Source organism: Macrotis lagotis, chromosome 1 (genome assembly GCF_037893015.1).
Source record: "Macrotis lagotis isolate mMagLag1 chromosome 1, bilby.v1.9.chrom.fasta, whole genome shotgun sequence".
In the NCBI taxonomy this organism is placed as follows: domain Eukaryota; kingdom Metazoa; phylum Chordata; class Mammalia; order Peramelemorphia; family Peramelidae; genus Macrotis; species Macrotis lagotis.
Window position 1 is genome coordinate 227,625,867 of NC_133658.1, and position 24,794 is coordinate 227,650,660.

Sequence of the window (24,794 nt, forward strand, 5' to 3'; positions counted from 1 at the left end):
TAGAGAGCACATCAGGGAAATTTGTTTGTGATTAGTAAAATTAGTAAAAAAAATGAGGAACGTGATTTAAATGTTCAAAATAAAATTGAAACAGAATGTTCTTACTTTTTTGCTGGAGCTGTTTTTTGCAAATTCCACATTTTTAGTGTATGATCCTCTGATGCTGTTATCAAAACTGGCTCAACTGGATGGAAAGCAAGTGCTCGAATTCCATCAAAGTGACTTCTTAATGTAAACTTTGGATTCCAAGTTTTTCTCAAAGCATCTTTATTGTTTGCTATCTGTCAAACAAAAGACAAAATATATACTTCAGTTGAAAGTATGAAAGAAAAATTTTATTTCATTGCATTATAAAACAAACTACACATTTTTAAAAATTCTTTTTCATTAAATATTCCTTATTACACAAAAATTTTTTAATCAATTTATAAAATTTTGAGTTGCAAATTCTCTCCTTCTTTCCCACATTTTCCTCCATGTGAAAACAAGTCTTTGATTTCCATTATACAAGTAAGGTCATGCCATATTATCCATGTAAGAAAATGCAAACAAAATAAAACAGTAACAATAAGGAAAGTCAAAAAAATATGCTTCAAGCTGCATACAGTGTTCATCAGTTCTGTGGAAGTATACATCATTTTTCATCATTGGTCCTTTGGGACTGTCTTGGATCATTGTTTTGATCAGAATGCAACATATTTGAAAGCTAATCATCCTTATAATAATGCTGTTATTATTATACACAAGTTCTTCCCAGATTTTTCTGAATCCATCATGCTCGTGACTTCTTTTAGCATAACAGTATCCCATCACAACCATATGCCACAACTTGTTCAGCTATTCCTCAACAGATGGGAATCCCCTCAAATTCCAATTCTTTGCCATCACAGAAAAAGCTACTATTAAATTTTTGTACAAATAGATCCTTTTCCTTTTTCTTTTATTTCTCTGGGATATAAATTTAGCAGCAACATTAAAGGGTATACACTGTGGGCACAATTCCAAATTGTTCTCCAGAATAATGTACTAGTTCAAAACTTTATTTTTTCACATCCCCTCTGGTATTTATCATTTTCCTTAACTGTCCTGATAACCAGGGGTCACCTAGGTGCTAACTAGATCAACTAGGTGGGAAAGAGTGCCAGGACTCGAAGAATTAATCTTGAAGTTTCTAGCTTCAGACATGTACTAATTTTGTGACCCTGGCTTAGACTATCCATGAACAATTAATATTTATCCAATTGCTTAGATCTGTCTTTAATTGTATAAATAGTGTTTTGTAACTGTGCTCATATATTTCAGGGTATGTCTTGGCAGATGGACTCCCAAGTATTTTAAACTGTCTGTAGTTATTTTAAATGAAATTTCACTTTCTTATCTCTTTCTGCTGGGTTTTGTTGGTGGTATATAGAAATGCCAATGATTTATGTGGGTATATTTTATATCCTGCAACTCTGTTGAAGTTATTCATTATTTTTAACTAGCTTTTTAGTCAATTTTCTAAAGTTCTAAATATACAATCATATCAACTGCAAAGATTGATAGTGTTTTCTCCTCAGTGCCTATTTCTATTTCTTCAATTTCTTTTTCATGTCTTATAGTGTTTCTATTTCAAAATTAAATAATGATCATTATCAATGGACATTGTTGTTTCATCCCTCATCTTACTGGGAAAGCTTTTAATAAATTAATCACCATTATAGATAATATTTGCTCTTGGATTTAGATACCACTTCTCATTTTAAGAAAAGTTCCATTGATTACTATGCTTTCCAGTGATATTAAAAGGAATGGATTTTTATTCTGTCAAAGTCTTTTTCTGCATTTATTGATATAATCCTATAATTTTTATTGTTTACATGGACAATTATGCAGATAATTTTCCTAATACTGGATCAGTCTTGTATTCCTGGCATAAATCCCACATGGTTATAGAATATAATTTCATACTATATTGCTGCAATCACCTTGCTGGTATTTTATTTAAAATTATTTTGTCAGAACTGGTCAATAGATTTCTCTGTTTTTGCTCTCCTTGGTTTAGGCATCAAAACCATATTTATGTCATAAAAGGAATTTGACAGGGCATCTTTACAATTTTTTTCAAATAACATATAGTATTAGGATTAATTATTCTTTAAATATCCATCTGATAATGGTGATTTTTTTCTGAGGGAGTTCATTGATGCTTAAGAAAAAGTTATTTAAGTATTCTACTTCCTCTTCTGTTAACTGGGTAATTTTGGGGGGAGGGGGTTGGTAAATATTCATCCCTTTCACTTAGGTAATCATTTTATTTGCATATAAGTGGGCAAAGTACCTCCTAATAATTTGCTTTAATTTCGTCTTCATTAATGAGCATTCAGTCTTCAAGTTAGATTCTAATAATTTGATATTTTTCTTTTTTTTCAAATTACATTAACCAATGATTTTTTATATTTTATTGATTATATTTTTCATTAAACCAGTTTCCAGTTTTATAGTTCAATGGATTTTTTACTTTCAAATTTGTTCATTTCTCCTTTGATTTTCACATTCTCCATTTTGTTGCTTAATTGGGTATTTTTAATTTGTTCTTTTTCTAGTTTGTTTTTTTTTAGTTGTAAGTTCAATTTATTGGTCTACTTGCTCTCCTTTACTGAAAAACACATTTAGAGTTACAAGTTTTCATCTGAGTATGACTTTGGCTGCATCCTGCAAAATTTGGAAGGTTGTCTTATTGTCATTTTCTTTAATGAAATTATTTTTCCATGATTTATTCTTTGACCAATTAATTTTTTAGGTTTATATTATTTAGTTTCCAACTAGCTTTTAATCTAAGCTTCCATAACCTTTTATTAAATATAATTTTAATGTAGTAGAGTCTGAAATGGTATAATCAATTTTTCAGCATTTGGTTGTAAGGTTTTTATGCCCTAGTACAAAGGTATAGTTTCTATTCCTATTCAGTTTTCTTCAGAGTGCAATCACATCTAGCTTTTCTAAGATTCTATTCCTTTTCTAACTTCTTTCCCATTTATTTTTATGGTTAGATTTTTCATGCTCTGAGATGACAAGGAAGAGGTCGTCCACTGGTATAGCTTTTCTATATCCTTCTGACATTCTTTTCCTTTAAGAATTTGCATGCTATGCCATTAGTGCATAAATGTATAGTATTAATATTACTTCACTATCTATGATTTCTTCTAGCAAGATTGTAATTTCCCTACTTATTACTTTTTAATTAGATCTATTCTTGCTTTGACTGAGATCAAGATTACTAGCCCTGTCTTTTTCCTTTTTGTTTATTTCAGTCTTTTATTTTAATTCCGTGTCCCTTTGTTTCATATGTGTTTCTTGGAAACAACATATTGTTGGATTCTGGTTTCTAATTCATTCTGCTAGCTCCATTTTATGTATGAGTTCATCCCATTCCCATGCCCAGTTTTGATTACCAACTATGCATTCTCCTCAGTTCTATTCTTCTTTTATCTTTCTCTGTCTCTTTATATTTAATAAAAGATCATGGAAGCTTAGAGTAAATTAACTTAAATTTATTCATTTCTCCTTTGATTTTCACATTCTCCATTTTGTTGCTTAATTTTTAATTTGTTCCTATAAAAGGATCAAAGATTTCTAACCATTGTATTCTTTTACCTGACCTCCTTTCTGTTATTCCCCCAGCTTTTTTTCTCATCCCTTTCCCTTCCTACTTCTTTGTTATCTAAGAGAGATTTTGATTACCAATTATGTATGTGAGAGTGTTTGTATGTGTGTACTTCATTCTTTGAACCAATTTAGATGTGAATGAGGTTCAATCATTGGCCCATCTTCCCCACCCCAACCCAATTTCACTTTTATGGTAAAACGCTTCCTTGCATATTTCTTTTATAAGAGGATAATTTCCCCATTCTGTCTCTCCCTTCTTATAACCAGAGAATCCCCCTCTTTCTCATCTATCCATCTTTTATATATATATATATATATATATATATATATATATATATATATATATATATGTATGTATGTATATACCAACATAACTGACTCACTTCTGCACCCTCTTCCTATGTAGAATGATTTATTATTATTTTAAAATATTTATTTATTGTTCCAACTACATGCAACAGTGGGTTTTTTTGCAAGGTTTTGAGTTTCATATTTTTCTCCCAATCTCCCTTTCCTCCTGCCTCTCCCTGACAGAATGCAATCTAATATAGGTTATACATGTATAATTATGCTAAACATAGATTCACATTAATCATGTTATAAAAGAATCAAATCAAAATGGGAAAAATATTAGAAAAAATATAATATATAAGACACCTTTTAAAAATTGAAAATTATAAGTTTTAGTCTGCATTTAAACTCCACAATTCCTTCCCTGGAAGTAGTTTTGGATGGCATTTTTCATCACAAGTCTTTTAGAATTGTCTTTAATTATTGTGCTGCTGAAATGAACAATTCCATCATACTTGATCATAACCCTATATGATTGTTAGTGTGTACAATGTTCTTCTAGTTCTGTTCACTTTACTCAGCATCAGTTCATGATTTCCAGGATCTTCTTAAGTCCTTTCCCTCATGATTTCCTAAAGAACAATAGTGTTCTATCACATATATATACCACAGTTTGCTTAGCATTTCCTCAATTTCCAATTCTTTGCCACTACAAAAAAGAGCTGCCATGCATATTTTTGTACATGTGGAATTTTTACCCTTTTTCAGATCATATTTTTTTTTCCGTTTTTTAAAGGAAATGGGGTTAAGTGGCTTGCCCAAGGCTACACAGCTAGGTAATTATTAAGTGTCTGAGGCCGGATTTGAACTCAGGTACTCCTCACTCCAGGGCCAGTGCTCTATCCACTGTGCTACCTAGCCACCCCCATATGCATTCTTAATGCTTATTTCTATGCCAATTTTATGTTTGTAGTCATTGCAAATGACTACACTGTTTAGACTGGTTATATACCCACCATTTGCCTCTATTATTCTTTTGCTGTAATTTTGATTCTTGTCATAAAGCAATGAAAAAATAGAGGCTCAGATTTAGTTAAATTATGCTTCAAGAATCTATATTTCAGGGGTGGCTAGGTGGCACAGTGGATAGAGCACTGGCCCTGGAGTCAGGAGTACCTGGGTTCAAATCCGGTCTCAGACACTTAATAATTACCTAGCTGTGTGGCCCTGCAAGCCACTTAATGCCATTGCCTTGCAAAAAACCTTAAAAAAAAAGAATCTATATTTCTTTCTGGGATAAGAACTCACTCCAGTAAAAAATGCTGAGAAAACTGGAAGATAATGTGGCAGAAACTAGGCATAGACCAACATCTCATATTCTATACCAAGATAAGATTGAAATGGTGTAAGATTTAGACTTAAAAAGGTGATATCATAAACTAATTGGAAGAACAAGGAATAGTTAGATCTATGGAAAGGGGAGCAATTTATGACCAAAGAAGAGATAGAGAACATTATAAATTACAAAATGTATAATTCTAAGTACATTAAATTAAAAAGTTTTTATACAAATAAAATCAATGCAATCAAGATTAAAAGGAAGGCAGGAAGTTGGGAAGTAATTTTTACAACTTGTATTTCTGACAAAGGACTCATTTCTAAAATATTCTGACAAAAATTCTGACAAGGACTCAGAAAATGGAGTCAAATTTTATAAGAATACAAGTTTTTCCCCAATTGATAAATGGTCAGTGGATATGTAAAGGCAGTTCTCAGATGATGACATTAGATCCATTTATAGTCATATGAAAAAATGCTTTGGATCATTATTGACTGGAAAAATGCTAATTAAAATAACTGAGGTACCCCTTCACACATATCAGTTTGACTAATATGAATAAAAAAGGACAATGATCAATTTTGGAGGGAATGTGAGAAAACTGAGACACTAATGCATTAGTGGAGTTGTGAACTGATCCAACCTTTCTGAAGAGCAATTTGGAATTATGCCCAAAGGGCAATAAAACTATGCATACCCTTTGAGCCAGAAATATCACTACTATATCTATTTCCCAAAGAGATCACAAAAAATAGTAAAAAAAAATGAAGAAAAAAATGTTTATAACAGCTCTTTTAGTGGTAAAGAACTGGAAATTGAGGGGGTGCTCATCAATTGAGGAATATCTGAACAAATTGTGGTATATAAATGTGATGAAATCATGGATAGGCTGAGGAAATATAATAAAAATGACAATTCTACCAAAATTAAACTACTTGTTTAGTGCCCTATCAATCAAAATTCTAAAAAATTACTTCAGTGAGTTAGAAAAAATTGTAAGTAAATTCAAATGGAGAAATAAAAAATCAAGAATCTCCAGGGATTTAATGGGGGGGGTGCAAAAGAAGGTGGCTTAGCCCTACCAGGTCTAAAATTATATTATAAAGCATCAGTCATCAAAACTGTCTGGTATTGGCTAAGAAACAGAGTGATGGACCAGTGGAATAGACTAGGAAAAGATTATAGTAACTTGCTATTTGATAAACCCAAAGAGTCCAGTTATTGGATAAAAACTCTTCGATAAAAGCTGTGGGGAAAATTGGAAGTTAGGATGGCAGAAACTTGGATTAGACCAACGCCTCACACCCTATACCTAGAAAAGATGCAAATGAATACAGGATTGAGACATTAAAAAACCATATTATAAGCAAACTAGAAGATCAAGGAGTAGTTTAGCTATCAGATCTATGGAAAGGGAAGCAGTTTATGACCAAGGAAGAGATAGAGAATATCATTAAAAACAAACTAGATAATTTTGATTACATTAAATTAAAAAGCTTTTTCACAAACCACTGTAACCAAGATCAAAATAAATGTAGTAAACTGGGAAACAATTTTTACAACTAGCGTTTCTGACAAAGGACACATCTCTAAAAAAAAAAAAAAAAAGACAAGCAATTCAACAATAGACAAATATTCAAAGACAATTTTTAAGACTTATGAAGACCCAAATTTATTATCATCAACTTTTAAAAAGTTGTCTTATATGTCATCTTTCTCTCCTAATGTTTTCTTTCTTTTGTTTGGATCTGATTCTTCTCTCATATGATCAATGTTTAGCATGGTTATAAATGTAGAGTCTATATCAGTCTATATCTGTCGGGGGGGTGGGGGAGGGAAGGGAGGGAGAAAAAAATGTAAAACTTCAAACTTTGCAAAAAAAATGATTGATAAAAACTACTGCTGCATATAGTTGGAAAAAAATATATTTTTTAAAAAGAATGTATATGATCTGAAAAGAAGGCTTGTGCATACTCTAGTGAGAGTAACAAATAGTTTCCTATAGATTAATTAAATTTAATATGGAGGATATGGACAAGAAATATATAGGATGAGATAGCAGGATGGGTTACAATCTCTTAACTTTGGAAGAGGTACCCCTTTAATGAGATCATAGATGGATATTAGGACTTTAATTACAATTACCTGTAAACAACAACAACAGCAACCCTTTATGCATACATACACCTTCCTATTTGTAGTATCCCTGGGTTACTCGGAATGAATGAAGTATATGAAGTCTCCTTACTGGCTGAGCAGAATTCTTGAAGGAAAGAGATCCTATTTAAAAGTTATCTGACTTGAGTGAAAGCAAGCTATTCTTTATACCCTGTAACAAATCTGATCCCAAGTCTCAGGAATAGTTATTTCTAATTTATCCTGAGCAGTTACTAAGGGCAACTCAGTGGGTTCTAGAAAGTAAAGTTATCAAGGGAAAGATGATATAATTTGGGGACAAATTAAAAATAGAAGGATTCTTGAAAAATTTTAAATTCCTGCCACTGTCTGCATGTACAAATTAGAAAGAAAAAAAATCAAAATGGTTCACTTTCAAGGAGCTTACATAATGAAAAAAAAGTAATTTCAGGAAAGAGAACAGTAACTACTGAGAGAATAAGTTAAGCCCTTGAAAAAATAAAAAATAGTAAATATTTGTTTCACTCCAGATATAGCAAATGATTTATGAGAATGAATGGAGGCAAGAGAAAGTATCTTGAGTTTGGATAATTTGGCTACTTCAGCAAAAGTAAGAGGAGAATAAAATGGAACAAACCTGGGAAAATAGGTTAAAGTTCATTTTCAGATTGTAGAGGATAAAAGGCAAGGGTAAGTTGTTTATATTTTATATTAGATTCATTAGGGAGTCATTGAAAATTTTTCAGAATTAAATGGTCAGACCTATTCCTTAATAAGATTATTAAATATCATATAGGATGGACTAGGAAAAGGAGAAACTAGAAACAGGATGACTAGATAAGTTTCAAGTTAAGATTTAAGTGTTTCTGCTGCTTTGAATCAATTGCATTCCTGGAATTTACTTACCTGTTGACATGGATTCAAGTCAAACTATTCCCATTCGCTTACCACAACTATTCATAGAGGCATACTTTTCTAACAATTCAATTTTATAATTTTCACACAACATAGCTACTACTTACATCATAAGTCAGTGAATCAGCCTCATTGGCAACTGTAAGACCTGCCAATTCACCAAGACCAAGCTCATTTTCAAGGGCTTCATCTGCTCCCATGATAAATGACTTCCCTGATGTGGGAGGGAATGTTAATGCTTCCACTGTAATAAGAAAAAGAGGGAAAGGGGAAATAAAAAAAAATTACGTCTCATTTATTTGCTAGAACAAGAAGTCTTTTGTAATGAGACTAATGATTTGCTTGATTTTATTTAGATACTTTGTTAACTCAAGGATAGCAAATAGAAAATTCTAACATTGATTGCTTTTCTCTCCTTTCACTGTTTCCCAACTGTTTAGAAAAATAAATCCCAATGACACCCTTATTCCTTTTGTTGTTGTTGTTGTAGGGGGGGAGAAAAGTAAAATGAATTATAAGACAGCTGAAACTCCCAGTTCATTTACTTAAATAAATTTAGCAATATTAAATAAACACAATTCACTAGCAGCACTGTTACCTTTGGAACTCATTTAGAGCAAATATATCTCTTCAAAACTTCTACCAATGTCACCTTAAGTCCTTGACGTTTTTTAAAACTAAATATTTTATCCTGAATTTAATATAAACCATCAAAAGAAAACTTGCATGACAGATATTTACAATAAAATTAATTTCAACACATTAATGGGCATAATGAGAGGGAGGGTAGCATAAAGGACAGAGCAGTAGCCTTAGAATCAATTCCCACCTTTGATACCCATTCAAGATGATGATGAACAAGCACTTAATTGCTCTATGCTCCCAGCAGCCCTCTAAGCAGTAACTTAAAAAAAAAAGGTGCTGATCTACACTGGGAGAAGAATTTCTTCTCTGGGAGTTTCTAATTCCAATGAAAGCCTAGGGTCCAGGCCCTATTCCTATAATATCACAGCCCATTTTCAGTTACTCCTTTGAAATCTCCATCATAATTCTTTGATCTTTTTTTTGTCCATTCAATCTCTGGGAGAGAATTTACTTTTATTTATTTAGAACTTAACACTAAATACAATGAACACACACTTTCCCATGCAGAATTAGGACAGAAAAAAGGATTGCACATAAAATGAATCTCACACATGCAATTAACTTTTCTTTTTTTAGTTTATAATAAATTCAACATATAACTTTAAAAACTGTCTTGCTTCTCTGTGAATCATTCAAGTCTTCACAGGATCAAAAATTAGACCTGGAAAAGATCTGAGAGGTCCATCGCCTCATTTTACAATTGAGAAAGCTAAATCTGAGAAAAGTAAATATCTAAGCCAGGATTTGAATTTCGGTCTTCCTTAAGTCTAGCCCATTATCCTCTTCACCATCTAGATATGCACTGGGCCTTGTATAGTGACTGTCACATACTGGGCACTTAAAAAATGAATAGGAATTTTATTTATCTACTAGTGAATATCAATGCCTTTTGAGTCTGAAATTTTCTATGGTTTAGCTCTTATCTATTGAAAGTTGAGACTATATGAAATATGACTTAGCTATTTTTGCAAGCTATGAGGAGAAAAATCAATGCACATTTTTTTCTTCTGGGCAAATTTGTTAAGGTAATGCAACTGAAAAGCATTTTAATTAAGTTGCTTATTTCAGAGTGGCACAGTGAATAAAGCACTGGCCCTGGAGTCAGGAGGACCTGAGCTCAAATCTAGCCTCAGACACTTAATAATTATCTGTGTGACCTTGCGAAAGTCACTTAACATCATTGCCTTTGAAAAATAAAACAGAGATAGATATCAATTAAATCTACTTAGGCAGCATGGTACCACTTAGTACCATATGCCCTATGATATACAAAAGTAGAAAAATCAAATAACTTCTACATTAGATTAAAAAGCAAAGCCAAAATTATAGAGCAACAAAAATAAGAGAGAAGGAAGACACAAAGACTATAGCTTTTTCCCACCTTTCCACAAAACAAGGAAGACTTAACAGATTCTGTAGAGATTGAGAAATCTAAGGGAAAAAAAAAACACAGCAAGTACTTTTTCCAGCTTAGGTCAACCAAACTACATAGGCAGAGGCCTATGGTCTCTGGGAAGGGATCTAATCAGCAAGGGACAGAGTATTCTAACACAGAGATTCAAATGAGACCTGCAATTTGTGGATTCAGGTTATGTACTATGAAAAGAGCAGGATGAAAAATTGACTGACAGCTGTGTCTTCTGCCCCCAGAGTTGGGTCAGATTCAAAATGAATTAAATTAACAGTTTAGAAGGAGAAAGAAACAAACCTAAAGCTGTGTTTTGAACAAAGGAAAAGAGCAGAAGACAGAAGTTGCTTTATGGTCTCCTAACCTCATCTGTACCTGAGCTGTACCTGAGATCCTTTAAGAACATAGCACTTGAGAAATGGAGTAAATTGGGAAACAATCTTTACAACTAATGATTCTGACAAAGGATTCATTTCTAAAATATACAGAGAAGTGAGTCATATTTTTATTTAAAAAAGCCATTCCTCAAATTGACAAATGATCAAAGGATATGCAAAAGCAATTTACAGATGAGGAGATCAAAGCAATCCATAGTCATATGAAAAATTGCTCTAAATCATTCTCTAGTAAAGAGAAATGCAAACTGAAGCATCTCTGAGGTACCACCTCACACCTCTCAGACTGGCCAATATGACCAGAAAGGACAATGATCATTGTTGGAAGGGTTGTGGAAAATCTGGGGCACTATTACATTGCTGGTGGAGCTGTAAACTCATCCAATTTGGAACTATGCCCCAAGGGCAACAAAAATGAGCATACCCTATGATCCAGCAATACCACTACTGGGTCTATACCCTGAAGAGATGATGAAAAAGGGTAAAACCATCACTTGTACAAAAATATTCACAGCAGCCCTGTTTGTGGTGGCAAAGAATTGGAAATTTAGTAGATATCCTTCAATTGGGGAACGGCTTAGCAAACTGTGGTATATGAATGTCATGGAACACTATTGTTCTATTAGAAACCAGGAGAGATGGGAATTCAGGGAAGCCTGGAGGGATTTGCATGAACTGATGCTAAGTGAGAAGAGTAGAACCAGAAAAACACTGTACACTCTAACAGCAATATGAGGGTGATGATCAACCTTGATGAACTCGCTCATTCCATCAGTGCAACAATCAGGGACAATATGGGGCTGTCCACAATGGAGAATACCATCTGTATCCAGATAAAGAGCCATGGAGTTTGAACAAAGTTCAAGGACTATTTCCTTTAATTTAGGAAAAAAACCCATATCTTATTGTCTGATCTTATTATCTCTTATACTTTTTGGTTCTTCTTTAAGGATATGATTTCTCTCTCATCACACTCAATTTGGATCAATGTATAACATGGAAACAAAGTAAAGACTGACAGATTGCTTTCTGTGGGTGGGTGGGGGTGGGAAGTAAAACTGGGGGAAAAATTGTAAAATTCAAATAAAATCTTTAATATAAAAAAAAAGAACATAGCACTTGGGGCGGAGCCAAGATGGCAGAGTAGAGGCAAGAACTCCAGCAAGCTCTCCCTCAAACCTCTCCAAATACCTTTAAATAATAACTCTAACCACATTCAAGAGTGGCAAAATCCACAAAAGACTGAGTGAAATAATTTTCCAACCCAAGACAACTTGGAAGATCTGCAGATAACACTGGGATTAGAAAGGGCCTTCAGAGCAGCCCAACCCAACCTGGGCAGACTGGCTCTAGTCATCCAGGAACAGTCTATGGGGCTCCTGGGTCTCAAAATGGTGTGGTTTCCAGATTATCTCAGCTTAAATATTTCCAAGGGCAATTGGGAAGCTCAACAGAAAAATTATGCCACACCAGAGTGAGAGGGGAGCCCAGTCCAGAGCAGGCCTCTGTTCAGATACAGCCCAAGAAACCAGGAGTAAGCTTGGGAGTTACCCAGCAGGGAGTCAAGTCACCCTGTAGTTGTTTCCACACAGGTCAGCACATGAATAGTAAGGGGGTGGTGGTGGGGGATTGCAGAGCTCTCTTTGCTATCTCTGAGACAGGATTCTATTGCTTTGCCCATACTCAGATCCAGGTTGCAATCTATGCCCCAGTCTCAAGAAACGGAGCTTTACTGCCATAGAGAAACAGGGACTCTCCTCATAATTCCAGGGTAGAGGGGAGTGCTTGTGATCATCAGAGCACAGATCAGGAGAGCAGTCAGGGTCACTCATAAGACCTTGAAGGAACTGAGCTCCCTGGGGGGGTTGTCCCTGAAAAGAATTGCAAAAACCCTCAAAATCCTTGCAACAGTGTGTGCTCCATCTTAGAAGCAGAGTCCCACCTTAACAAAGAGTTAAAGCAAGTCATATGTTAGGGAAATGAGCCCACAACACAGAAGAAAAAAAATCTGACCATAGACAAATTACTTTGGTCCTATGGAGGATTAAAATAAACATTCAGAAGTTGACAAAGTCAAAGTTTCTGTGACCAAAGTCTCCAAGAAAAATATAAACAACTCAAAAAAAGATTTTGAAAATCAAGAAAGGGATCCTGGTAGAGGAAAAATTGGGAAGAGAATTGAGAATGATGAGGGAAAATTATGAAATTCAAGTCAGCAACTCAGTGAAGGAATTACAAAACAATACTGAAGAAAATAATATCTTAAAAACCAGTCAGGGTCAAATGGAAGCAGTGCAAAAGACCAATAAAGATATGAATGCCTTAAAAAAGCAGAATTGATCAGATGGAAAAGGAGATAAGAAAGTTCTCTTAAAAAACTAATTCCTTCAAATGGAGAATGAAGCCAAGAGAAACTGATGATCAAGAAACAATAAAACCAAACCAAAAGAATGAAAAACTAGAAGAAAATGTGAAAAATCTCACTGGAAAAACAACTGACCTGGAAAACACATCCAAGAGAGACAATTTAAAAATTATTGGTCTACTTCAAAGACATGACCAAAAAAATAGGCTTAGACTTCATCTTTCAAGAAATAATACAGGAAAACTGCCCTGATATCCTAGAAGCAGAGCATAAAATAGAAATTGAAAGAATCCACCAATCACCTCCTGAAAGAGATCCCAAACTGAAAATTACCAGAAATGTTATAAATTTCAAAATTCTTATCTCAAGGTGAAAATATTAAAGCAATCAGAAAGAAACAATTCAAATATCATGGAGAAACAGTAAAGATACCACAGGATTTAGCAGCTTCTACATTAAGGGTTCTTAGGACTTGGAATATGATATTCTGTAAGGCAAAGAAGATTGAATTACAACAACCAGAATCACAGCTACCTAGCAAAACTGAACATCCTCTTTCAGGGGAAAGATGGATATTCAGTGAAATAGGGGACTTTCAAATTTTCCTGATGAAAAATCAGAGAACAGAAAGTTTGATTTTCAGGTACAGGACTCAGGTGAAGCATAGAGAGGATGGACAGGAAGGGCAAATTCTGGAGGATTTAATGATGTTGAACAGCTTGTATTCTTACATGGGAAGGTGATACTGATAAGTCAAATGAACTTTCTCAATTATTAGAGCAGTTAAAAGGAGCATATATAAACAAGACAAAGGAGGGAGTTAAGATATAATATATTACAAAGATGGAGTTGGAGCTGCTAAGTGGTGCAGTGGAGAGAGCATTGGGCCTGGAGTCAGGAGGACCTGAGTTCAAATCTAGCCTCAAACACTTAATAATTACCTAGCTATGAAATGATTGTAGTAATCTGCTGTTTGAAAAAACCCAGAGTCCAGCTATTGGGAAAAAACTCTCTCTTTGATAAAAACTGTGGGGAAAATTGGAAGTTAGTATGATAGAAACTTCGAATAAACTAACACCTCACACCCTATACCAAGAAAAGATCCATATGGATACGGTATTTAGACATAAAAAACAATATTATAAGTAAACTAGAAGATCAAGGAGTAGTTTAACTGTCAGATCTATGGAAAGGGCAACAGTTTATGACTAAGTAAGAGACAGAGAAAATCATTCCAAACAAAGTAGATAATTTTGACTACATTAAATTAAAAAGCTTTTGCACAAGACAAAACCACTGTAACCAAGATCAAAAGAAATGTAGTAAATTGGGAAACAATTTTTGCAACTAGTATTTCTGACAAAGGAGCCATTTGTAAAATATACAGAGAACTGAGTCAAATTTTCAAAAAAACAAGCCATTCCCCAATTGACAAATGGTCAAAGGATAGTCAAAGGCAATTTACAGCTGAGGAAATCAAAGCAAGCCATAGTCATATGAAAAACTGCTCCAAATCATTACTTATTAGAGAAATGAAAATTAAAGCATCTCTGAGATACCACCTTACACTTCTCAGACTGGCCAATATGACCAGAAAGGACAACGATCAATGTTGAAAGGGATGTAGGAAATCTGGGACACTAATACATTGTTGGTGGAGCTGGGAACTCATCCAACCTTTCTGGAGAGTAATTTGGGATTATGCCCAAAGGGCAACAAAAATGTTCATACCCTTTGACCCATCAATACCACTACTGGGTCCTACATCCTGAAGAGATGATAAAAAAAAAAAAGATAAAAACACCACTTGTGCCAAAATATTTATAGCAGCCCTGTTTGTGGTGGCAAAAAAATTGGAAATTAAGTGAATGTCTTTCAATTGAGGAATGGCTTAACAAACTGGTATATGTATGTCATAGAACACTATTGTTCTATTAGAAACCAGGAGGTTTGGGAATTCAGGGAAGCCTGAAGAGATTTGCATGAACTGATGCTGAGTGAGATGAGCAGAACCAGAAAAACATTGTACACCCTAACAACAACATGAGGGTGATGATCAACCCTGATGGACTTGCTCATTCCTTCAGTGCAACAACCAGGGACAAATTTGAGCTATCTGCAATGGAGAATACCATCTATATCCAGAAAAAGAATTATGGACTTTGAACAAAGACTAAAGACTATTACCATAAAATTAGGAAAAAAACCCATTATATTATAATGTAATTTTACTATCTCATTACTTTATATTTCTTCCTTAAGGATATGATTTCTCTGTCATCACATTCAACTGAGATCAATGTATAACATGGAACCAATGTAAACACTAACAGAATGCCTTCTCTGGGGGTGGGGAGAGGGAAGCAAGAATGGAGGGAAAATAGTAAAACTCAAAATAAATTAAATCTTTCTTTAAAAAAAAACAATTACCTAGCTATGTGACCTTGAGAAAGTCACTTAACCCCATTTCCTTTCAAAATTAAAAAAAAAAGATGGAGTTAATGGGCAAATGTACTGGCAGATCGAGAAAGGAGAGGTAGAATGGAGTAAGTTACTTCACATAAAAGAGGCAAGTTATTGGAAGACAGGAAAGGTGAGGGGGAGTAAGACTTTACTCTCATCAGAAGTAGCTATCCATCCCAAAGAAAGAGCTGATGGTGTCTGAACATAGACTGAAATACAATCATTTTTTCTCCCTCACTTTATTTTTCTGTTTATTTTGCAACATGAATATTATAGTGACATGTTTCATGGCTACATATTTTAACCTACAAAAACTATCAATGGGGGGAGTGTGGTAGAAAGAAGAGAGAATTTGGAACTCAAGGTTTTGGAAGTGAATGATGAGACTTGCTTTTGCATGTAGCTGAAGTTAAAAAAAAGAACAAAGCACTTAATATTTTAAAAAAGCAAAAGTTCTAGAGAATATATTAGGATCAAAAATATTTTTTCCATAAGAAACTAGATCAGACAAAGTTTGGGTTAGCATTAAACAAAACAGATTTAGACAAATTAAGTGCTATTAACCACTTAACAAATGCATGCAAAACTCCAAAGAAAAACTCAGGTTAACTATAAAGTTAACTAGAATTCTTAGAAAAAAATTGAAGCAAGAGATTAAAAAAAGAATAAAAATACTACTGTAAATTAAATGAGATTTTGAATCAGAGTAAGGAAAGAAATGAGAGCGTGAACAAGTGCTCTAGAAGAAAGAGCTGGAAGAAAAATTAACTTAGTGAAAAAGGAACAAAATCTTACCCAAATAAGAGACTCCCAGAAAATGAGAATGGACCAAAGAGATGGGACTACAAAGAGCATTAAGACAAAGACAAAAGACTTTTTAGTCTTTTTTTCTTCTATTGGAGAAAACATAAAGTATTTAATATAAAAAGCTAGTCTGAAAAACAGGTAAGGAAGAAAAAGGAAGAAAAAAAAACCCTAAAAACCACTGAACTACTTAAAGCTATAACTAATAAAGAAGTCTAAGATATCATAATTCAAAAAATAATGAATGCAAATTACCCATACTCATTAAAACTAATAAACAAATTGAAAAAAGATTCATCACAAAATTTCTTCCTAGAAGAAATAAAACCTTCCAGAACCATCACAGCCAAAATTCTAGATTTCCAGGTTAAAGAAAAAATAGTATAAACACAAAAAATAATATGAAAACCAAAAAGTCATGAATCTGGATCTGGCAGCAGAAGGTAGAAATGAAATATTCTGGAATACAGTACAAAGCATAAGATCTAGGTTCACAGCCAAAAATAACTGACCCAGTAAAGCTAAGTATAATTTTACAGAAGTAAAAATGGATGTTTAATGAAATAGAGAATTTCCAGGATGAAAAAAAGTCAGAGGTGAATAGAAACCGAGAAATCCAAACCCCAGAATCAAGAGAAACATAAAAAAATTTTACATTTCAGCAACTGAAAGGCAAAATGGTTAAAATATCTTCATTCTAATAGAAAGGGGAAGAAACAAGTGATACCTACTCCCACCCTTTGCAGAATCCAGTTGTCATCAAGGAATATAAAGGGAATTAAATAAGACATAGTCTAAGAGTATTTTTTATGTTTTAATGATGTTAAAAGTAAAGGGAAAAGTGATGAAGAAATACCCTAGAGAAGGAAGGGGAAGGATTAACTCACATAAATTGGGTACACAAGTAGAAGACTACACAAACAAGAAGTTCTGGGGGAGGCAGGGGCAAGGAGGAGAATGTGGGCAATGCTTCAATCAATCACCCCCTCAGTTGTCAAAGTGATCTTAAAGCACAAATCTTTGTCACCACCACTCTCTCCCTGCTTAAATATATAGTAAACTTCTGAGATCAAATATAAAATCTTCTGTTGGGCTTTTATCTAATCCTTCCTATCCTTTCAATCTTCTCACACCTTGTCATCCCACTTTATGATCTAGTGTCACAGGCCTCCATGCTACTCCTTAAACAAGATGCTTCATCTCCCAAATGTTTGTTTTCACTGGCTACTCCTCATACCTGCAATGGTCTTCCTCTTCACCTCTGCCATCTGGCTTCCCTAAGTCCCATTCTCCTGAAAGAGTCTTACAGACAAGACTGTCTTAATGATGGGATTATTTCTAATTTATTTTCTTTCTTTCTTTAGCTATCTAATCTATCTATCTATCTAACTTATACATATTTGGAATATAAGAGTTCCTTATAGGAGCTTATTTTTGCTTTGCACTTAATAAGTGTTTAATAAATTCTTCTTGCCTGACTAAAATATATTCCAAGCTATGTACCAAAGATCTTTCATTCTCTATTATACTTTCATTCTACTAGGCTTTAAATCTTTTTTATGTGGCCAAACCTGAAAGTCAAGCAAAAACCCCAAAACCTCCCAGATTAATTTATTTGAAAGTAGTTATTTTACAGGCTACATACATACTATAAATAATTAGCTACAGCTAAATTCAAAGAAACTTTCTTCTGAAATTTAAAAAAAATTAGGAATTCATCAAAGAATAATGTTTTCTGTCAATTTAAGTTTTAGACTATTTTGAAATTATTTGTAATATGGAAAAATATATTTAAAATATAAATATTTTATGTTTTAAATTCAGGTATTCTAGTAAATTAATTAAATGTCTCAAATTCAACCACTTATTAAGCATTATGTAAATCTCAATTTTCTCATTACTCAAAAGGTATTTAATGATTAGTACAGGGACCTTTGAAGAGCTGTTATTTTAAGAAGAATTAATTAATAAATTTTGTATTTAAACAATATGTTAGAAATCTTGAAGTATTTATTCCTTTTCAAATAGAAAACCACTTGGTACTAGGTTCTGAAGTTTGAATCACACTCTTGCCATTTGTCAACCACATGACTTTGGGCAAGTCCCTTAACTCCCATATAGGCCTCAACCATAAAACAAAAAATTAGATGACCTCTACTGTCCCTTCCAATTCTAGATAAATAATCTCATGAACTGACATTATATTTGTATACTTCAGTACTACATATTTTTTCATTCAAATTGATGGGAAAACTCATTCACTAACTTCAAAATAAAATAATTTGAATTCTCCAATATGATAATAGTTAAAAGCACCATAATACAGAAAAGTACTATAAACATAATAAAGTACCAAATATCTGTTGGGCCCTAGCCAAGAAATTAATTCCTGCTTTAGCAAATTCTGCATGGCTGAATAACTGAATCTAGAGAGATGAATAAACTTAAGCCACATTCTTTTTCTACTGCTCAGTATCTTAAATACTTGCCTTCATCTGTCCTGTTAATTTCATGTTCACTAAGCCTTGAACTGCTTGGTCTAGAAGGTGATCCCAAAGATGGTTGCAAGGAGGGAAGTTCATCAACATCTCTCAAGTTAGCAAGCATATCTTGTAATTTTGACCTGTTGGGCCCTAGCCAAGAAAAACCAAAATAGAAGGAGTTATACAAATACATTAAAATATGACCAAAGGACTGAACACATAAAAGGTATTAACCAACTTGGCTTATACCTTTGATAACAACACTACTATATGTAAACTAACAGCAGTACATATTCCCAGAAGAGTCAACGTTCTGGAACAAAATTAATTTCTTGAAATACAATATCATTTTGAATATATTATTTATACTATGATATTACTTTTACATAAATTTAAGAATACTCAGATCAAACTTATACCATGAAAGGTAATATTAAATTCCTTTTACCAAGAGTTAGAAACATATATGTTACACTTTAAATTGCAGGTTTATGTGACAGAATCTTTGAAGGACTAATTTTTCCTAATTTATTACTAACAACAGCAGTTATTAAAAAAAATTCAATTGAGTTTACTGGCTTACATCCTGAAGCTAAAGTACACAGGTGAAGTCTCATGCCCTGCTGGACACTTACCTGGGCTTTGATCCATCATTCTCCCACATCCCTGTTTTGACTGTTTTATATAGGATAGAGGCTGAAACAGATCTTCGGTAGTTTTTCCTGTTATAAGTTTAATTAAGAATGGGAAAATATCTTACCCATAGTCCATTATGGTTTTTCCTATACCAGCAAAGAATACAACTATTTTCAAGCAATTTAAACTAATTCCTAGAACTATATTTTGAGACAATATAATTTTAGTACACTATTTGACTGGAAATGTTTATATTAGACTTAAAACATCAAATTTATGACAAATAACAGTTTAGATAAAAATATTTATCATGGTTTTAAAACAAATATTTCTAGTTAAATAAAACCTTGTGGGTTTTTTCTTTCCTCAGATGTTACATTTAAGCTTTGAAAATCAATGATCAAAGAATATAAATTGGTAATCAATAGATGTTCTTTCACACCTCTGTCTTCAATAAATGATATAAAATTTCTAAAGTAGAGAAAACTACTACTGATGGGCTGAAATTCGCTGAAAAAAAATACATCATGGTATATGTGTGAATATGGATTCGAATCTCTACCTAAAAAGAAGTTCAATCATTTCTGGCATTTAGGAACACTTACAGTCAAATAGTGCAGTTTCCTACATCAAGCACTAGGTTCCATTTACAGCTATAGTTTTACACTAAATAGACCAAAATTATTATCAAGATAAGCATCATAGATAAGAGTCTTTATAGTTCCCAACTAAAATCTAAAATGCCACAAAAGGGCATTACACATTTAAAAATACTAATTTCTGGTAGAAAAACTATCCAAAAACATATAAGTTTGATTTAAGTGTCATATTTCAAAAATAAGAAAAACCTCTGCTCTTATGTTCTCATTTATGGCCATACAAATACTCTTTCTTTACATAAATTAATTTCTCCCAATCAACTAGTTTTACTTTTTTTATATTTATATATGTATACATATACATATATATATATTTATATATACACACACACATACACACAAGTGAACACAAGGCTAATTAGAGTATATATATATACATACATATATGTGCATATATATATACACATATATGTGTATATATATACACACACAAATATATATTTAAAAATATATGGGAAATTTTTTTCAAATGTAGTAGATGAAATTTTCACCTCTTATATCTCAACTAATAAGGAATAACTTGCCATGAAAAAGCAACAATGGATATTATTTTCAATTTTTCCATTTATGCTTTGTCTGAATGAAAACAGACTATGATGTATATGATCTTCAGTGAATATCCTCTAAATGCTACAATTAAATTCAGGCAACTTTAAATGAAGAGAAGAAATGTTTTTCAAGCAGTTTCTACCTTCTAAGAATACTATAACATAATAGAAGTAGCAGGTTCTTTGGAGGGATAAACTTTACTACATCAAGTGAAGAAAGATAAAGCAGTATCTTTCAACTTAAAAATTTTTCCCACTAGCTATATTCTGAGTTTGTTTTACAGTCTCACAAAATGTCTCAAAGAATGAACCTCAAAGGGAGTAAGGTAGGAAACTTGGTCTCTTTTTCCTGGAAAATTTTTAGTAATTTTTGGCCTTTTTAAAGTTTTAAGTGGTTAGCTAGCTCCAAAAGCTCCCTACTGCTTTTATGAATAGGTGCATAATGAATCTGTGTCTTATTACGAACATGTATGTACAAATACACACACATGTTCCTGTGTACACACAAAACTAGAAATCTCACTTCTGATCCTGTTTTTGAATTGACACATTTAGAAATATATATAAAGCCATTTGACAATATTATTAAAAATATAAATGGCCAACACTATTGGCTTAGACTTTTTAAATGTTTTACTTTGCACTTCGTGCCCTGCAAAATATATAATGCTGACAATGAATGAACTGTGGGCTATGAATGCAAAGAAAACTCAGGGATAGAAATTAACTCAATTTTTGGCACCTAAGAAGAAAAAGAGCTATATGCACTAAAGTGAGCCCATAACCAAAGGAACTTAATAATAATCAACAAATCTTCATCACTGAAAGCTTTTAAAATTTATAATGCAATTTTAAAGTAAAAAAGGTTTTGAATATTCATACATAGTATGCATAGCAATTGTATGGACTCCAGATTTTTTTCAGTTATGGGCTAAAATACTATGATTTCTAGATCAATGAGTGATTTGTTACTTTCACAAGTAAATGGCATTAATTTCAACTCCTGAGAACAGGCAAATAGGAAAGAGGTCAGGAACAGCAAAGTAAAAGAGTAAGTAATTTTAGGAAAACATTGAAAGAAAAATTTGAGGGCATGAAATAGGCAAGATTTATGGTTTGAAGATACAATGTTTTCCACTTACTCTTCACTGCCTTTTTCCCCTTTCTCTCCTTTTTGTATTGCTCCTTGAGTTTGGTAATTACTCCCTGGTCCACATTCCAGGCTTCAGGCATGAGACACTGGTCTTCCTTTTCTAAACAGAGTAAAACAAATGAAAGACAACTTTTTTCAATAAAATACTGAACACCATAAGCAATTTTATCTGAATGATACAGCAAGGGCCACCCTCTTTATCTTAGCTCCTTTTTTTGAAAAAAATCAGAACAAGATCAATCAAAAAGAATGTAAAAGTAACAACAAGCTGTTCTTGAGAAACAATACTCAAATTAATTAGTGGTGTAATAATATTAACTTTTTTTTCTTGAAGAAATACTGAAGGAAAATTTAGTTGAAATCAAAAAAGAATACTAAGTAGTCTCCCTATTTCTTCTTAGCAAATTAGTTATGAAAAAAGCTACAACTCCTTAATTTCATTTTCCAAAAGGCATGAGATGCTGTGTAATTTTCATAACACTGTCCATTTTAAAAATCTCTATATGGAGATGGCTAGGTGGCACAGTGGCTATAGCACCGGCCCTGGAGTCAGGAATACCTGGGTTCAAATCCAGTCTCAGACACTTAATAATTACCCAGCTGTGTGGCCTTGGGCAAGCCACTTAACCCCATTTACCTCGCAAAAAAACCTAAAAAAAAAGGGGAAAAAAAAGAAAAAATCTTGTTTAGATAATTTTCAATTTTAACAATGTGATCAATCAATATTAAAATTTTCTAATGATTAAAAGTTTTTAGTATAAAGAATGGTATGGTAATGGCACAAAGAATTGTGCTTTGAAGAACAAGTTTAACAATTAATTTATTTAAATTCCCTCAAGATCCGTAATTTTAACAGTTTGAGTTATCCCTATTTGAAAGAAGATTGCAATCCCTTGAGCAGGCAATTGATGTTACTGGGAAAAAAAAAACCCAATTTGGTGGCCTTCTGGTGGTACCTCTTACCTGGCTAGTCAGTTTTTTAAGCCTTTTCAAACTTGGGAAAAAACCTAGCAGTGGCTGTGTTTCCCAGACATGGCCTATGAAAACCTAGGGTCACCTCTATATTACAACAAAAAACAGAAGTAATATTTTAATGGAGAAAACAAACCTTTATGATATTAAAAGCAGAAAAAGGATTTATTTTTAATGCATAAAATTCCAAAAGGAAATGCATAATTCTTTTTTTAAACTATAAATATAGTGTTTATTTTATATGATGCTAAATTCACAATGAAAAATGTAAAGGAAAAAATGAAATTCAGAAAGGAGAAAGAAAACAAGTGACTTCAAACAGTGAAACTGGAGTCTATTTTCATTATTCAAAGTAAATGCAAAGAATAGAATGTTATAAAAAAATCAAGTAGAATTTTGAAATATTACAATTTATTTATCTAATTTTGATGGGTAAGAATATTTTAAGAAAGACATTATAGGAGCAGCTAAGTGTCACAGTGGATAGAGCACCAGCCCTGAAGCCAGAAGGGCTGGAGTTTAAATCCAGCCTCAGGCACTTAATAATTATCTAGCTATGTGACCTTGGGCAAGTCAGGTAACCCCATTGCCTTGTAAACAAAATTAAAAAAAGAAAAGACACTATAAATTAGGATTTCTGGATATCAGTTAGAATATCTGAAAAACTAAAATGCTTATAAAGGAATAGCTTATTTTAAAATATTAAGTCAAATGATAATAATTACTACAAAGTCAATGAGACTGCCCTGTTAGAAATTTTTTTACAAAAACTTGTATAAAAATACTCTTAAATTCAAATTCTTCTAACCATAAAACTTTGGGGATTAGAATCACATTGGTTAAGTTCTACCTTCAAAGAGGAAGAATCAAATAGCACATATTATAAGCAAAATCAACTTAATTACTAATCAAAACCAAGAAAATTTTTCAGTGTGAATGGGTTCACTATTTTTCAAATAAATCGAAATTTCTCCTCCTAACATGATTAGGTTTTAATATTTTCATTGTATTCAAATAGCAATTTGTGCAAAACATTTTTTGCTGATTGAATTTAAGTAGTTGCGATGATTTATATTTAAAAATCCATCATCATATTACATTCCAAGGGGAAAAAGATTACTGATAATCACAAAAATTACAAACATGAATATATTTTGGTTTTAGACACATAGATACGGGCACAATATTTAGTTACTACATCAAGATCTCTGAAAAATTAATTCAACATGCACTACATGTGAACAAAAGTACAATGAAGCTCAGTAACCACTAGATGGAGTAATGGGCAAAAAAGCTCAACTCAGAAACAGGAAGAACCCATTTCAAATCTTTTCTCATATATGAGAATTTATACATACTAACTTGTGATCTTGTGCAAATCATTAAACTTCTCTCAAGGAGTTTCTTTATCTATAAAATGAGGATAACACGGCCACCTACTTCACAGAGTTCTTGTGAGGATAAAATAAAATCCTACATAGAAAGTTCTTTGCAAACTTTAAAGCTTTATATAAATGCCAATCTACAACTATAATGATGATGAGATGCATGAGTGTAAACAGGCCATATTACCATTTAACAATGACTACTTGCATACAAACCACTGGCATACAATATGGGAGTTTGTTTTGCTTGGCTGCATGTTACAAGATATTTGTTTTCGCATTTTTAAATGGTGGGAATGAGAAAAACAACAGTGATTTTTGTTACCTAAAAATATAAATCAAAAACAAAGACATGGCAAAAAATATACTCAAATAGATCCATGATTTGATTCAGAAGGTTCTTCTAATGAAGGAAATAGCAACCTTTGTAGGAACAAGATGGACCCCAGAAAAGCTGGGGTTTTTTTTCTTAAAGGTAATGAAATCATTCATGACGTTTAAATGATCCAGGAGACTAAGGCTTATACAGCTGATATAACGTCTTGGCTA

At 32.8% G+C, this 24,794-nt stretch overlaps 1 protein-coding gene across 3 annotated transcripts in view; it reads right to left on the reverse strand.

The window, feature by feature from the left end:
• STRN (striatin) overlaps positions 1–24,794 on the reverse strand; it is a 172,898-nt gene that overhangs the window by 33,005 nt on the left and 115,099 nt on the right. The window contains exons 8-12 of one of the 3 annotated variants that reach the window (XM_074209698.1): positions 21,878–21,988; positions 19,528–19,614; positions 18,899–19,042; positions 8,437–8,573; positions 106–281 (exon numbers count right to left, since the gene is read on the reverse strand). In XM_074209698.1, coding sequence (XP_074065799.1) covers positions 106–281; positions 8,437–8,573; positions 18,899–19,042; positions 19,528–19,614; positions 21,878–21,988 — 655 coding nt within the window. The remainder of the gene's footprint in view (positions 1–105; positions 282–8,436; positions 8,574–18,898; positions 19,043–19,527; positions 19,615–21,877; positions 21,989–24,794) is intronic. The other 2 variants (XM_074209699.1, XM_074209700.1) reach the window with 2 other exon arrangements.